Source organism: Rhea americana, unplaced genomic scaffold (assembly GCF_003343005.1).
Source record: "Rhea americana isolate MKP2758 unplaced genomic scaffold, rheAme1 scaffold_137, whole genome shotgun sequence".
NCBI lineage: Eukaryota > Metazoa > Chordata > Aves > Rheiformes > Rheidae > Rhea > Rhea americana.
In genome coordinates this window covers 2445251-2461986 of record NW_028185450.1, presented here as the reverse complement: position 1 = coordinate 2461986, position 16736 = coordinate 2445251, and the positions used below count along the sequence as shown (strand labels likewise).

The window sequence follows — 16736 nt, the reverse complement described above, 5'->3', positions numbered from 1 at the left end:
CGCTGATTTGATGCCCAACTGTCAAACTTTGTTTTAGATGCTATTGACAGCATGCAGTCACCTCTTTAGCTTTTCCCCTTTTCTGTTTTGGGAGAAGCCTCAGAGAGCAGGATATTCCCTTTTTCCATAAACCCGCTCGAACTTTGCTTGGGTTTCACCTTTTCAGTGATGGTAGGTACATTTTATTTGTGTTAGTGTAAATGTAGAGTTTGGGGCATCTTTTTGTTTGGATTGCTGAGCATGCAGTTTGTATCTTACGAAATTATTAGTATTTATAAATTCAAAAGTGCTAGAGAGTTATTGAAGAATCCCTCAGTTTCCATAATTGAGATGCAGACTGTCAACCTTCAGTTTTGGTAACAGATTTGGAATCAATGAGTGCTAGAAATGGAAAATTCGTCTTCCCTAGTGTCTGGCAAAAGTGTATTYCTCATTTTGTAATGCCTTGTGTGCAGAATGAACTGTTAAAGCTTGCTAGCTGTGAATAGAAGCAAAACATCTCTCCATATCTGTTCAGTGCAGCATCTCTTTCCTTTGACATTTTGTTCTTCAGTGATCCAAATACCCTCAGAGGAGGAGAGATGTTTTTCATCTAATTCAAGCACAGGAAATGCATCATGTCTCCAAGTCTAGGGTAGATATTTGTCAGAAATGGGTTACGTCCATTAATCTTAAAAAGACCACTCTTTAGATCAATAGCGATGAATTAATATTTTTTAGAATGTGCTGATTTATTGCACTATTTTTGTTATTTTAGGCTGAAAAGGACTCTGCCAGCACTGATCCTTATTACTGCCTCTCTGATTTCATAGCACCGCTAGATTCTGGCATTTGTGACTACTTAGGCCTGTTTGCTGTGGCCTGCTTTGGAGTAGATGAACTGTGCAATGAATATAGGAAGCAGGATGATGAGTACAACATCATAATGGTAAAGGCTCTTGGAGACCGGTTAGCAGAGGTATGAGGTTTAATCATATGTCTTTAAGTTTTCTCTGATTTTGTTTGACAAGTTGCTGTCTCAAGTTCTAGGTTGTTGCCTGTGAGATTTGCTCTGCATTAAATCTGGAAGTGAGCTGCTTCCACTGAGCTTGTCTTGAGAGGAGAGTCATCTTCTGAGCTTGAGAGGAGTCTGCTATCCATATCTTTCAGTTGCAAAAACACCCCCTAGTTATGTGGATTTTGGTAGAATTTAGTGGATTTTAAAACAGGACAATTTAAAAAGATCTTTAAAGCTTGCTTTGTTTAAATGAGAGAGTGCGTTGGGATGCAGGTGTGACCCACTTGAATCTTGCTTTAATGTATCCAGGCTTCCAGTCTTTTCAGACTTAACATGTCTTAGGCATAGACAGACATGCTTGTAAAGCTCCGGCTGAAGTGGTTTAGAAAGTCCCTGTCCATTCATCTCCCTCTCCCCCCTCACTCCTCCCTTGCTGCCCCAGCTGACAGCTCTGTGCTTATACCTAAGTAATCATGTTAAAACAAAGCAACTTCAGTGCAAAGTGAACAGAGTTAGCTTCAGTTGTGTATCTTTAGCTATAACAGAGTTTCGGAAATTAATGTTTGATGCCATCCGAACATATTCACTAAGGTGAGAATTTGTACTGAATGCAGGACAAAATGCTGGCAAAATTGTGGTAAAAGCTCTAGGAGCAGATAAGAAAAGCTATAACCTACTTTTAGCTAGAGGAACGCTCCTGTGCTAAAAAGAACAGTGATGCTTATTTATATCTGATACTAGCATGGATGCAAGAATGATCTGGCCTTCCACAGCTAGAACTGAAGAGATGCTCAAAATAGTCAGCACCTAATGTCTTCGGTGCTATAGTGATACATCATCACCACATGCTAATGTACTTTATCTTTTCCTGTTACTGCCCACATCTCTACATCTTCAAGCAGATATGATTTTAAAACAGAACAACCAAAAAACTCAGTCTACCAAAAAGAGAAAGATCTAAAACACGTGAAGAGGAAAAGCAAATTTAAATTCACATATGAATTTAAGTTTAATCCAATTTCTCATCTATAGTAAGATCCCCCCTAAAAAGTAAAAGAGGGAGAAGGAGAAGGTCTCTGTTCATCTTAATCTAATGACTGTTGCATCAGTCTCCACAAATTAAAAAAAATTTTGCTCTCTGTTCCAAGGCATTTGCTGAGGAGCTTCATGAAAGGGTTCGAAGGGAATTCTGGGCTTACTGCAGTAGTGAACAGCTAGATCTTTCAGACCTGCGCAGAATTAAATATGAGGGAATTCGCCCTGCCCCTGGATATCCAAGCCAGCCAGACCATACAGAAAAACTTACCATGTGGAAACTTGCAAAGATTGAGGAAACAACAGGTACTTCTGTACATTTTTCTAAGATCCTTTTATTTACTCATTTTAAAAGTAAATTAAAGATCGAAATGCTAACAAAACAATAACATGGGCAGTGCAAAGCTATGTAAAAAATCAAGCTGAAGCAGTTCTGGGAATTGTTATCTTTCCCCTTTCATTGCCATTTTTATTTTGCCTCATTCAAGGAAGAGTTTGCAAAATACTGCCAGTGCTGTTGATGAAGGAGATATGTCCCTAATTAGCAGATTGCGTGCAAACAGGGTTCTGCACAGAAAGAAAAATTCTAGTATCCTTATGGCAGTGAGAAGACATACCAGATATAAACAGAATAAAAGCTAATTCATCAATGTCTTTCCTGGACCACAGAAACCTTGAGATGGTAGTCTTAAAAAGGAATGAATTATTTTGTTTGTTTTCCTCTGATATTTTAAATGTTAGCTACTTCACTGCTGATTCCACAATCCTAGAATACTTTCCTGTGTTTCAAAGTTCTGGTTACCCTTCTCAGTTGCCAAAGTGTCCAAGCTTTTCTTCTCAAACAAATTCTAAGTTATTCTACAGTAACACTGTAATGAAAGTGTGCAATATATGGAAAGCTATGCCTATCTTTTGGGACAGATAACAAGTCAAAAATGTTTTTTTATTTTTAGTGTAGCTGAAAGCTGCTTGTTTTTGAGTTTTCTAGAAACTGTCTCAGGATTTCCAGTCTGCCCAACAGAAAAGGCTCTGAATTTATGCTGGTTATCCATTCAGAGGACAAAAATGTTGTTCATTCTCTTTTCCAGGAATTGGTTTAACTGAATCACTAGCAATGACACCTGCTTCTGCGGTTTCTGGCCTCTACTTTTCCAGTCCCTCATCCAAATATTTTGCTGTTGGCAAGATAGGTAAAGATCAGGTAACTTGCACTGTGCATTATAATAGTGTTATAGTATTCAAAAACACCTTGTGACCAGATGTTCCAAAATTTTTTGGAAACCATAAAAGCTGGAGATTCCAAATCATGTTTTGTGCTCCCTTTGCAGGTTGAAGATTATGCACTGAGGAAAAATTTGCCTGTGCCAGAGGTGGAAAAATGGCTGGGACCCATTTTGGGATATGATCCTGAATAACTGTGTATGTGCGTGTGGGCGCGTCTTGTGGGCAGACATTTTCCTCTGATCAGTCCATTTCTCAAAAGGAAGAATAGAGTGTTGTCTATAATCTTACATCACTGTTCTTGGGATTCTTTGGAAATGATTTGTATTGTTTGTCACTGGTCTGTCCAGAAAAACAAACAAASTCCAACAAAATCAAGTCCAATAAGAAAATCCTTCCCGTTGAAACCAGCTCTTTCCATGCCCTCTTCCAATCGTTTGTCTGATTGTTTTTATTTTTCGTTGAGGAACTTTATATTTCAAATCTGCCCTGTACTCTTGCCTTGGGACTTTGAACGCTTTGCAGATCTCTTAGCCATAGCAATATGCTTTTATTTATTTGTACTTTTTGCACAAGTGCTCTAGCTGAGCTAGAGGTAGAATGAGATACGGGAGTTGCAAAACTCTCCTGTCCTGAAGAAGGCTTTGAGATCAGTGATAAGAATTTGTATCCCACTGGCTATGGATGTACATAGAACAAAACTTGGCTTCTATATTTTTTAATGTGTTTTGGCAAGTCAGGGTACAGAAATGTGATGCRTTTTTGTCTCTAAAGTCAGCAAGGGTTTTATAGTGAGTGATCAAGAACAACTGAAGTACAACAGATCTCCTTTTTTCCTCCCCAGAAAAAGTCTGTTCCATGTTTAGGGCTTGTGATCTGGAAAGTAATGTTGCTATGTCTAAAGAACAACTCAAGTTTTTAAATACACTTCACGATGATGATTGTAGTTTGTAGAACTATCAAAGCCRTTCAATGTACTGGAGTAAAATCAGATGCTGTATCATCACAAAATATTAAATGGGATGACTGAGCCTGTGGAATTTTCACCCTAGCAATCACATGCTTATTCTCCCTTTCAGCAAGCTATAATCTGTTTCAACTCTGTATTAAAGGTAATAGTATTTCCTACTTCACAGTTATGCTGTGAGGCCTGATTCATCTTTAAACAACCTTTTTATGTGAAAAGTACGAGAGAAACATGACTATTGCTGTAAGTACACAGACAGCAAGCTTGGAGCTGACTTCAGTGTTTTACTAACTCTAAGCATCTGGATACCTGGATTTTAAAAGCAAATAGTAGCAGTGCTATTCATTGTGCAGAGATGTTTTGAAGGTTCTCATCTTTTTAGTCTCTTCATTCACTTCATGCAGAAAAAAATGTTTAAGTGGATTAAATACCTAAATTTTATGCTTAGTTGTATCTTGCCATATCATACTATCATAAATAATAGTTAACCCTGCAGTTTTATTCCTCATGTACATGGTTGACTTTGAGCTAATTGTTTGCAACTTTTAATAATTTCTGGAAAGTGGAACTAGTTTAACTTGAGTATTATTTAAATGCTAATTCACTAAAATATTTTGAGGGTAAAATCCTGTTTTTCTGGTCTCTAATTATCAAGAAAAGACCAATACTATGGAAAGAATGTTCTTCTAAATAGTTTATCTGTAATTGTTAATATTTATATATTTTTGTAATGTGTTCATGACTTTATATTAAAATAATCATTAATGTATCAACAGTTTAATAAAGGTTAAGCTGTCAATAGTGTTATCCTTTTAACCGGCAGCAATAAAATCTGTGCAATGATCTGAACAGATGATGTTGAAATTAATATTCACATTGTACGATGAATCTGAAAGTATGAAGGTTGCTATGGGGTTTTTAAAGTGATTCAGTAAGTWTGCTCACAACTGAATGCTTTAGAATATCTGATCCTTTAATGGCTTACAAAAATAATTTCTAAATGAGACWCTCTCTCTCTCAAAATGAGATTCATTTAGAAATTATATTTACACTATATACACCCTCCCAACCCCCTACCACCACCACCAGTCAGAGAAGCTTGAGCTATATCCTTGTTGATCAACTGATTCTTGCTGCTGGAATGCTTCCTCATTTTTACAGAGTTCTTGCAGTCTGACAAACTGTTAAAAAATAATAATAATATAATGGAATATCTAGGCTGTAAAAATCAAAAGCCTCTTCACTTTCCTTTTGATATTTGATATCTTCATCATTTTTCCATATCCTTATAGTTGGAAGAAATATGCCTTATTTGAAGTTGAGGTTGTGGGAATGAGGGCGAAGTTTAACTCGTACAGCTTGATGGTTTTTGTTAGAGTTGTTGCTTCTGTTGAAATCAGTAGCTCATATTCTAGTGACTACAGCTGTGGCAGTCAGACCCACAGAGCAATAGGTGCACTACTAGCRTGTAACCCAGCGGTGGTGTTAGTTTGTGTGCAAGAGCCTGGTTTCAAACGGTGTGCAGCTACTTTGTCTTTGCACAGATGTATGATGTACTGACCAAAGTCTTCATCTTTACCTGCATCTCCTGCTGTGCGTACCTGTTTGGAAGAATTTTTCATTGTTATTATGCAAATGTTTTCAACCAGGACAAATTCTTCAAAAGTTTTTTACTTCAAATTGTCAGCTGGTTTTTGAATATAACAAGTCTTCATTCTTCTCTCCAGAACAAAGGTAAATTATGAAGGAAAAGGATCTCGTAGTTCTACCAGAACTATTATTTCACTTCCAGGGAACTATGTTGAAAAAACATAGAATATACCTCTTTTAAGTAATGAAATGGAGCTGATRGTGCCCAAGAAAGACTATGATAATTTTAGAATACATAAAAGAATTTTTGCTGTCCTTTTTCAAGTATGACTAATGAAGATACAAAATGTAAGAGATGAATATTGAGAATGATTTGTAAACAATTCTGTTTTAATCCTCATGAGTAATTTCCTCTGTGTACTCACGTTGCTTTCATTTTTTGGCTGTAAGTCAGGCCAGCAGTCAGGAGACGAAGTTTTGAGGCACRTATGTTGGTGTTCTGTGTGGTGGTCTGTTGGTGTCAGGAGGGACAATTGTCCCTAAGTCTGCACCCTTATTTTGAGGTCTGTTTCAGTGCTGCTCTTATTCCTGAGAAGATTATAGTTCAGTTTATTCTGTGTACCATAGGTTAGATGTCACCTTTCTGAAAAAAAACAAAACTCAGATTTATTTGTTKTACATGTGTTTGAGCATCTTTTGTTGATAAACCTTGAAAATTGCCTGTGTCCTTGTCCAACAATGTGAACCCTCAGCACACCCTTTCTGTCTGCCCCCGTGTTGTGCCTGATGCAGTGGGTGGAGGAACTTCGCCTCCTAGATCTCTAAGACACATGCGATGCCCAGAAACTGAGGGGAGGATTGAGGTGCCACTGAGGGTAGTGTATTAACATTGGAAGTTTTGATTTTCAGAAAGGGGCTAGTTTATTGATAACTGTAGCTGGGTTACATAAAATACACTTTGAAACATTGGCTGATTGATCTGAATGTGTCATGACAAAAATGGATTTAGCGTTTGAAATGCAACACAAGRAATAACCTTACTAATTAATCAGAGAGGTCTGTTCTGTACAGAAGCAGTAGCACTTGGTCTCAGTTGCTGGAGAAATGATTCCCGTGCGTGCCCATGTCTTGGTATGGCACAGCTTGTTCTGTCCTCTTAAAAAGCCATTTCAGTTGATTGTCAAGCTTCTCTAGGTACCATTTTTCAAAACAAGTTATATTGTGAACAGAATATATGTTTATCCTGCTTTCACACATAAAAGCAGAGCAGAAAAACAAACACAATGAGCCCTCATGTTCTTTTGTTCTATTAATACCACCGTGGCTGAATATCCTCTGACTATCTTCTTTGCCCAAGTGACATGCCTGATATAAATAGCTATGCAAGTAGAATTCAGCTGAGATTACCAAACTTGGTACTTTGGATTTGTAATTCAGCTTGAACTAGGATGTTAAAAACAAGCTAATATTAGTCATCTGTAGTCTGAAGTTGCCATGATGACTGACAAATTGAAGGCCACGTTTCCAAGACTCTCACAGTTAGAGATGATGATGATCAGTGCCTAAAGCTCTTGGTCAGACGAGGGGGAGTGTTCTCCGGCCCAGGTGGTCTCTGCCCTTCCTTGCTACAGACAGCATGAAGTGGAAATTCAGCCTTACCTTGTCTTAGTCCCTTTTCTATCCCATCTCCCTGCCAAATCAGCCTTTTCCTCCTCCTTTCCCCTCCAGCAGTCCCTCTTGGTTTTGGTGTTGATGTTTTCTCAGTCAGAGTTCTGCCCAAATGGAATGGTCAAAGGTTTTAAAGTCTCTTCTAAAGTCAGAACCAGTTATCTGTGCRCTCAGGTATTTTGCCTGTAACTTTAGGCAAATCAAGAATCAGACAAATGTTTCCCTGGCAAACGGTACTAGTTTGCTAAATTTCAGACCCTTGCTCCAAATGAGGATGTTACTTTTTAAAAAGTCRATTTGTAATGAATTTGTACATCCACACAATATTTTGTGTTTTGGCAGAAAATGTTGGTRTAACTATGAAAAAATCTGGCTTGGAGAGATTCGTGTGGAGAGGACTGTTATCTAAGCGGACTGAAATTTGGTGACTTTAAAACCCAAGGAAAATAACTCTTTACTGGACGGGGTTGGATGACGTGAACAAATGGTGCGGTAGCGCTGCCTGTAGCAGCCCTTCATTACGTGCGTCTGTTGATTGCATCCTGTGTCAGGGCCCTCTTTTAACCATACTGCCGCTAGCGTCACCGAAGTGTTTCAACGATACGAATTGTGAGGATGAATGAGGGAATGTACCTATGCCCTGGCATTATAAACAGATGCTTTTAAGATTCTTTACGGATAGTTGGAGGCTTAATTATTTTACGGTGAAAATTTTATCTGAGCACAAACTCAAGTTACAAACCACCCATCTTTTGACTGAAAAGGTTTTGGCATTGGCATCTAGAAGTAGCTGATAAAGTGATTTAGTTGGGAGACTGGAAGATTGGCTGCACTATTTCAGCAAATTACTCCGTGTATAGGATTGCCTACATGTAACAAAAGAAGCTGGAATGRGGGGGGGGCTCCCAGAGACGGATTTAATTACAGAAGAACAAGCAGTCCTTTAGGTAGGAGAAGATTAAAGAGGAGTTACAGCAAACATGCATCCTTTCAAAATAGCGGTATTTTAAATATTTGTCTTAAAGGAAAAAAAAAAAAACATTTAAGGCTGTAGCCCGTAGCTTACGTCTACTGTCAGAATGTTGGAAGTGTAATTTGAGAACAGTTTTAAGGAGCTTTCAGTAATCTAATACGTACTGGGATTCATGAGTTACATTGGTGTGCTTATGTGTGYGAGAAGAAGGAAATGATAATTAGCTTGTAGTCACCTTATTGCTGGAGTTGCAAGCTACTGAAAAAAGGAAGGAAAAAACCCACCAGTTAGCAGTTGTTGGAATCATTACTTAGAAGAAARTTCTCGAAAAATTTTTTGTTTGACACTCATGTTCCCTGACTTTGGCAGAATATTGTGGTATATGAAAATTAAACAACCTTCCTTTTCCAGGACTATCAATTTTAAATATGTAAGAACTCTGCATCAACTGTGTATCTGCACATACACTTCATTGGCRATTTTGATCTGATGCTTGCTTCAGTCTGGTATGTAAAAGAGCAACAGCTGTATCGTGGATTTAATCTTCATTCTTTTTKTTTTCTTACTCTAAGGTGTTTAAAAGTTACTTTTTTTTCTCTTTTTGTGGAAGTGCAGCTTTTCAGTTTGTTCTGCTCTTACCTTACTGCTGTCGCGTASTCAGTCTGTATTCCTTGCCCCTTTTCCTGCCCCACAACTGTGGAGATGTAACTCAGAGCTCTCTAATGACCTGTGAGTGCCACTTGTTGCCCTTTTTTTAATACAAAATACTTGTTGCTTTGTTTGTTGGATTTCAGCGAAGTTCTTCTCTTCCCAGGAGGCAGATGGTTTTATTCCTTTTCATCCGGGCCATCAATTTTAATACTAAAATTGTTGAGATTCACAAGTGAAGTGCGAATAGGACGTCTAAAAAGGTACCGGTTCCTCGTGGCTGGCAGCCTYGTGCCCTTTTGTTTCCGTTCAGACCTTGTGAGAACGAACAGGGGCGTCTCTCTGGAGAGAAGAGGGCGAGAGCGTTGCGGGAAGCAGAGAGAGAAGCTGCTGCACTGGGCAGGCAAGAGGCTTACTGAGCAAGCCCTTCTTCAGGGATACGTTGGTACAGCACGTACTCCAGCTACTGTCGAAAGTCATGCTCCGTCTTATACTGTTGTCTCAACGTTGTCTGTTCTTAGCTGCTTTTACTTCAAGAAATCAGTACTTGCGCGGTGTCATGTTTGCTAAACGCAGCACAAGGTCCTCTTCACCTAATCAGGCTTTTACAGTGAATGGCTTTGCAGTAACTCTCTGCTATATTCTTGGTTTTCATAAATGTTTCTCTAACTAAAACAGAGATGGCTTTCTTCAGAATACTGTTATATAGTAAATACATACACTGTTTCTCTACTAATGCCTGTAAGATCAGATTTGATTATCAACACCTGTCTAACAAACCTATTCATGGTTATGGATTTGCATGATCAGTCTTCATAGTCAAGAAGTTTACTGCTTACAAAACCATGACCATCTTTAGGCAATTTATTTAGGAAATGAATGTAAGCAGCTGATTTTTCTGCTGTGTTACTTGCTTCCAAATATTGTTCCTTACAACAAGACAGCTTAAAAAAAAAAAAAAAGTTTCAATGCAATTGTTATAATATTGTCTGTACACATATGGTGAGAAGCACTGAAGCAAGAGGTTCAAAGCCTAAAATGACGTACAAGTACGTATACCAAGCACTTATTCAACACTATCTTGTCTCTTCAGATAGACGTTAAGTGAAGATGCTATAAAACAGGAGGCATCAGTCAGCTAAGGTTAACTGAGGATTATGTACTTTCATGTGTTGGAGCAGGAACATTTCATGACATTTTAGGCATTTCTACATGCTTTGCTTCACCCTTTCATGGCAATTTCTCCCACAACGGAATCCTCTGCTGTGTCCTAGTCCTCAGTATCGATATTCCTGGTTATTTCACAAGAAGAAATGCTTAACCTGGATTTTGCTGAAGGTTGTGCACTTTCAGGATTATTTTTCCTGAAGGATTTAAAGCACCACCCTGTAGGTTAACATTTCAGGTTCTTGAACTTTCAAGTACTTGTTCTTGCCTCAAAAAGAGTCTCTGGTTAGTGGTGCACTTCTCAGCACTCAGCAAGCCTAATCAAATCACCTGCCTTTCCTCATAGCTCCAAGCGTGTTGCAGAAGGGAGTGAAGAGAGGAAGGCAGTTTTATGGTACTGTTTTATTCTCCATTCATGACTAGTGTATCTATCTGCTGTCATATTCGTTACTGGGAGCTGAAGTGAGTGCCTCTTAGGAGCAATTCTGGTGTCTGATCCAGCTGCTATTAAAGTCAATGGAAAAATTACTACTTACCTCAAACACAGCTTGATTTGGCCCTAATGCAATAATTGGAAGGAGAATTCAGAGTTAAAGTCCTGTCAAAAAGCGTGAAGATTAAGAGGATGTGCAGATAAATTCCCTTCAGTAACGCAGCTTCATTGAAATAGATTGTTGCGACTATAAAAGTAATTTTTATCCTCATTTTGAAGCCCTTATCTGACAGCAAGTGGTACCCTATCAAGGTGAAAACAGAGGAGCTCTTCAGCTGCAGGCCCAGCGTGATCAGCCGTGGCCGTCCGTCTCGGGGAAGCTGGAGGGCGGCTGCAGCACGACGCCGGCAGCGTGCGCACGGGTTCGGTCTTGCGGTCCGAAGGAGCGAAGGTGTTAAGGCATCCTGATTCAGCGGACAAGGGACGCCAAAYGCAGGCAGTTAAACATCTCGCTCTGAGCACATTTTCATGAGTTCAACTCTCCGGTGGCTTTAAAAAAAGTAACACTGTTTAATGAGATTTTTAAGATTTATAATCCTTTATATTCTTATGAAGATAGGTTATGCTAACTAGCTATATGCTGTTGGAGTGTCATTTGGCATTATTTTCAACAGTTGCTGCCTGTTAGATAGACTTCCCCATAAATTTTGTTCTGTTTCATGTTACGTATTCTGCAAATAGTGGTAAAATTGCAGCACTGTTGCATTTCTTTCATGCTGTTTGTGCCTGCGAAGTGCTGCAAAACAGCAAGGCAGCTGCTGTACTATGACTACTGCTAATAAGTCTTGAGTAAATTTAAAACAGAAGTGTGTTATGGTTTCTCTCCAGAAAAGTGAGTGTGCAGTATACAAAAATCTCTTGCTTTCATAGCTGAACGAAATCTGTAATGCTCTGAGATCTGTTATAGTGTCAAGTTCTTGGTGTTATTTGAAGCATCTTATTACGTGATCTCTGGATCTCGAAGTAAAATATGCCTTAGGATAAGTGGAGTAGCAGTTCTTTCATTTTCTCGTGACATCTGTAACAGCTGTATACCTCCTTGGAACAAAAAGCTCCATTCATCCTTTTTTGCCGATCCTTCTGTTCTTGTCATTAGGTTTTGGTTAATTTTCAGGCTCTTCCAACTCGTATYCTTCACCTGTGCTTATTGGCCAAATAATGTGCAAGTCAGAGTTACTACTTTGGTATCTTCTCTTGGAAATGCCCCCAGTCTGGAAGGGGCTGGCTCCATGTTGCTGGCTGCAGCACGTGTGACGCCTGCCTGGCCGTGCAGCCGAGACYGCTGAGGCTGCGGTCCTGCACCCGCCTCGCTGAGCCGTGTGGTGCCGGGGCTGTCCTAGGAAGGAGTCTCCTGACAACGGGATGTGTTGGTCGGTGTTTGCCACAGGTGTTTTCCTGCAAGGGAGATGGGCTGGATGTTGACTGCAGGACACRGACTTGCTGGTCTGTTTGTATTCAGCGAGTCTTTGTGCCTAAACATGGGGATGGGTGCCAAGTTTGCGCTTGGAGYGCGCTGCAGACTTGACAGCTACAGCTCAGAGAAATCTGATTCCAGTATGAGCCCTCTTCTAGTTTACCCTGAAGCTACCACCCAAATTGTCAGTGCAAAAAGCAGATCCCCTTCTTCTGGTCGTTTGCATGAATTACGTTCTTGGGAGTCCTCCACAGGCACGGCTGGACTCATCGCCGTCGTGGCACCTGTCCTGGCACCAGCTGCAATTCCTCCTGCTACCAGAAAGTAGCTGCTGCAATCGCACAGGCTTTGCCTGCGGCTCCGGGAGGGACCGGTGTGGTGCAGCTTGTGGAGGAACTTGCAGCTAGATGAAGGAATGAGGAGCCAGTAGCTGGAGGCCACACGACAGAGCGCTTAACGTGGACTGCAGCGTCCCCAGCCTGCAATTTGTGTTCCAAACTGAGCCAAGAAGGGGCCGTTTTAAAATGAGGCAGTTAACTACGTACTCATGAATAATATATTCTGTGTAATCTTGTGATCCTTCAATCAGAGCTTGAACATTTGCTGCACTCTAACTTGTAATATAGACCTGATCCATCTTAGAATGTGATTTGCCTGGCTTTRAAATCCGTTCTGTAGATTAAAGAGTAATCAAACTGACCTTTCACAGTAAAACCCAGACTTGCTTAATACAGACATCCAGTTGTTCTGCAGAAGCCAGATACACTGAACTGTAGCTATACGTTTTCTTGGCCGGTTGGAAAACTGCACGCTCTCTCTCTCTATATATATATATGTATGTATATATATATATATATATCAAATTCTAGAATACACGAACAGTGGATGTTAGATTGGTAGACATAAAGCATAGCTAAGCATGTTTCATTTTCAAAGGCACGATAACTTAAGTAACTCCTTCATAGAAAAATGATGTATAAGCATAAAATCCTTCCTGCTGTCAGCRAGATAACCGGACAGTATTTATGTGAGCAAATGAAGTATGTACTGTGTATGCACAATGCGAAAAGAGCAGCCTGCGAAAGGAATGCTTGCTGTTGGGCTATCGGCCTTGGAGAAGTGGTGCTGGGGCTCAGAAACCTTGCGGTTGCTTGGTGTGCTCAGTGTTATTTAATCAGTACCTCTCTGAAGGATGCCTGCTTAATCAGGACAGCCAGATTGGATTTTATTTCATTAATATTTATTCAGCTGTTGTGCCTTCATATACGTACAAGGCTGTGCTCCAGAAGGGAGGGCTAGAGCAGCACAGTGTAATAAATCAGCAATGCTTGTGTTGGTCAGTATGAATATTCTTTAGAAAGGATGARCAATCTGTTTTTGACTTAAAGGTTTACTGCTTTTATGTGCTATGCCCTTAGAGTATAGCTAAGCACAGCTGATAAGAGCTCACATGCTTTGTGGGGAGTTTGTTTTCTTTGTGAAATAGAAAATACTAGCCTCCGTTGCAACACAAATGTTCATTAGCATGATACGGTTTTTCCCTGGAGTGTGAACTTAGTCTTAACCACAACTGATTGTCTGAAGAATCCACGTGTCGTACAGAGAAGGGATGATTAACAAGAGATGTCATTCGTATGGGAAGAGCCCTCTGACTTGGCTGACGTTTTAATTATCAGGATCCTTATTGAAGAATTCCTGTCATCCATCAGGCAAAAAGACTTGCTTTCCACTGGTGGCAACTCTACTTGTTATATTTCCTCCCTCCTAGTTTTTATTGCAACCAGTAGTGCAGGTTTATAGGACAGGCACTGCACTGTCGAGTACGYGTTTGTGAAACTGCTTAGCATCAGTGCGGGTAAACAGGTGCCTGAATACATGCACCGTTGCATGCAAAAGTCAGATAAACAGTTTGAATCTCTTTCTAGCTGACCAGAAATAAAGGTTTTGGTATATTCATTGACAAACTGTGAAAAGTGACAGCCTCTTACCTCTCTTTCACAGGTAACTGTGATATCTCCTTCCCTTTAGGTTATTTTTGTAGTTATTTCAGAGAAATGCAATTTGAATTCTGTTTCCAAGCTATGTCTCTTTGAGGTATGCCCAGTTACAGAAGTTCTGTATTTCAGTTTCCATCTGTGTCATTATGATAATAGTTTTGTAGGTTCTTTACATACAGTTTGAAACTATTCGTATTTTCTAGATTTCTTAAAAATACTCATATTCATGCCTACTGCAACTCCATGGAATAATAATGGAATTACGTGAAGAATTAGGTTCTGGAGTTTTGTTGTTTAGCAGTGAAGACACACTAATAAATTTCAAGGTGAATTATTTCAACTAACTAGCATGCTCTTGGCTTGCTTCAGATTATGTTCAGATTTATATTCTTTTTTTGACTATTTCTCCATTCTTCTGATTTTCACTGCATAGTACTAATCCTATCGGAAGCACTAGAAGTTTTTTGGTAGGATCTACCCAAACACTGAAAATACAGCTCTTGCAACTGCTCTGCACCATTGCCTCCAGATTTTTGCCTTTCTTTGTTGTTTCCTGCTTGGAATGAGATGTGCATAGCACAGAATTAATGATGAAGTTAAGGGAGATGCTCTTGGATGAGGTGATGTGAAGCTTGCCAGATGCCTCCGTAGAATATATGAGTGCGCAGCGGGTTGCACAAAGTGGAAGTCTGCCAGTGACCTACTGCCGTGGTTCGTGCCCTGCAGCCAGTGCTGTCATTGCCTGTCCCTGTCCCCAGCCGCAGCTGGTGCTGGGGGCCGAGGGGAGGTGGGGCAGGGAGCTGGTACGGCTGCAGAAATCTCTCCTGACCCTTCTGGGAAACCAAACCAGCTGGGAAATAACCTCACCTTATTTTACTGTAYGGCTGCATGCTGCAAATTAAAGAGGTTTGCAGATGTGTGCAGGAGACATGCAGAGAGAAAGGTGGGCAATGTCCGAGGACTGCTTTTATGCGCTAGAGATGTCAGTGTGAGTACATATTAAAGCGTGGCTCAGGTAGCTTTCTGAAGGAGAATCAYGGCTCCACAACTTCCGTCACTGAGCTATGAAGCTGGGAGCAGAGGGAAAGAGGCAATCTGTTCTTCAAAGCTTGACGGTGTAACTGTACTGACAGGACGCCTAACTTAATCCTGCAAATGTTATCCCTGGTTTATTGGTGGTGTTTTATGCTGCTCACTTAAACTATTTAAGAAATGCTTGCTTGAAAGGTCTGGTAATGAGAGCTGGCTGAAAAGTCCACGGTTCAGAYGTACACTTTTCTTCGACTAAAAGTAGGAGGCTTAAACTGATTCTTATCCTTTGAATTAAGTATTTATTAAGTATTGAAACACTGACAACTAAGGACTGTATCATAGTATTGTAATGAATTAAAAAGCATAGTAAAAATACATGTGGGAGAAGTATAATAGCAAGAAGTACTGTGTAAACAAGTATTTTAGGCTCTTAAAGCTCTTCTTTCTGTCACATTCATTTTATCATAAGCACTGAAAACTAAAGGCTTCAGAATGRCTGAGCTGTCTGAAAGAGGAAATGCAGAAAGCGAAGTATCAGCAATTTCCAAAATCTTTTGTGGAGAGAAAAGACTTCCTGAGAAGRTCCAAAGCAGAATCCTGATCAAACGTGGTCACTGAAGAGCACACGGTAAWTTTCACAAGAGCAGGGCTGTTAACACCAGCAGTATTTCCATGAGGGCACAATCATCCTTCCCGAATTTGACGTGCTGTGCCATAGTTCCTGTCCTGAATTGCTGCATCACGTTTTCACGAGCTATTAAACACCTGCCATCCTGCTCAGCTGCGGAGGGGCTCTGCTGTACGCAACAGTATGCTGAGATTGTTCCGCACCATACGAACAAGCGATGCCGGTACCAGTGCTGCTCTCCTCACTCAGGGATTTGGGTTTTCTTCTGTGTCAGGGAGGTTACTGCATCCTCCTGCCTATCTTGCAGAAGTCTGTAAATTAAACTGCAAATGAAATATATAACCTTATATTTTAACAGTTTATATTTTAACAGCATTTACTGTGCAAGAATCACCTACTGAAATAGTTGTGCCATTGGGAAGTCAGCTAATGTGGTCAAATTGATCTGTTGAAATCTGGTCAGTGAAATTGTAAGTGGGGTGATGCTTTGCAATGGCTCTGTCAACACTATACCTAATTTTAGGCAAGAGCTTTCTCCCTTTTTATGCCTATTTTATCTTAATAGTACTTATCTTTGGCCAGGCTAATTTAGGGATTATCTACCACCCCAAAATATATCTGCACTTAGTGGCCACAAGTGAACCAAAAGCTTCCTGCAGTGGAGACAAATCTCACAGGTTTAAGCTATGGAATAACTTGCTAGAAAAGATCAGACTGAGCACTGTGCTTTTGGAGCATAATGCAAAGCCAGTCATTTCACGCAGCTCCCCCCACGCAGTCCTGCGAGGAGCAAGACCTCTCTCCTCCTCTTCTTCCTTGCACAGAGGGCTGTGGAGGAGGCGAGGTGAGGTTGCATCTTGCCTGATCCCTGTGCCCTCCTCCTGATCTTACATCCTTGCTCCAGAG

The 16736-nt window shown here is 40.2% G+C and overlaps 1 protein-coding gene across 2 annotated transcripts in view; it reads left to right on the top strand.

The window, feature by feature from the left end:
* Positions 1–5069, top strand: part of MTR (5-methyltetrahydrofolate-homocysteine methyltransferase) — a 49435-nt gene extending 44366 nt beyond the window's left edge. For both annotated transcript variants that reach the window (XM_085298278.1, XM_085298279.1), the window contains 4 exons: positions 758–958; positions 2146–2338; positions 3121–3233; positions 3361–5069. In XM_085298278.1, coding sequence (XP_085154404.1) covers positions 758–958; positions 2146–2338; positions 3121–3233; positions 3361–3447 — 594 coding nt within the window. In that variant the 3' untranslated portion in view covers positions 3448–5069. The remainder of the gene's footprint in view (positions 1–757; positions 959–2145; positions 2339–3120; positions 3234–3360) is intronic.
* The last annotated feature ends 11667 nt before the right edge of the window (positions 5070–16736 follow it).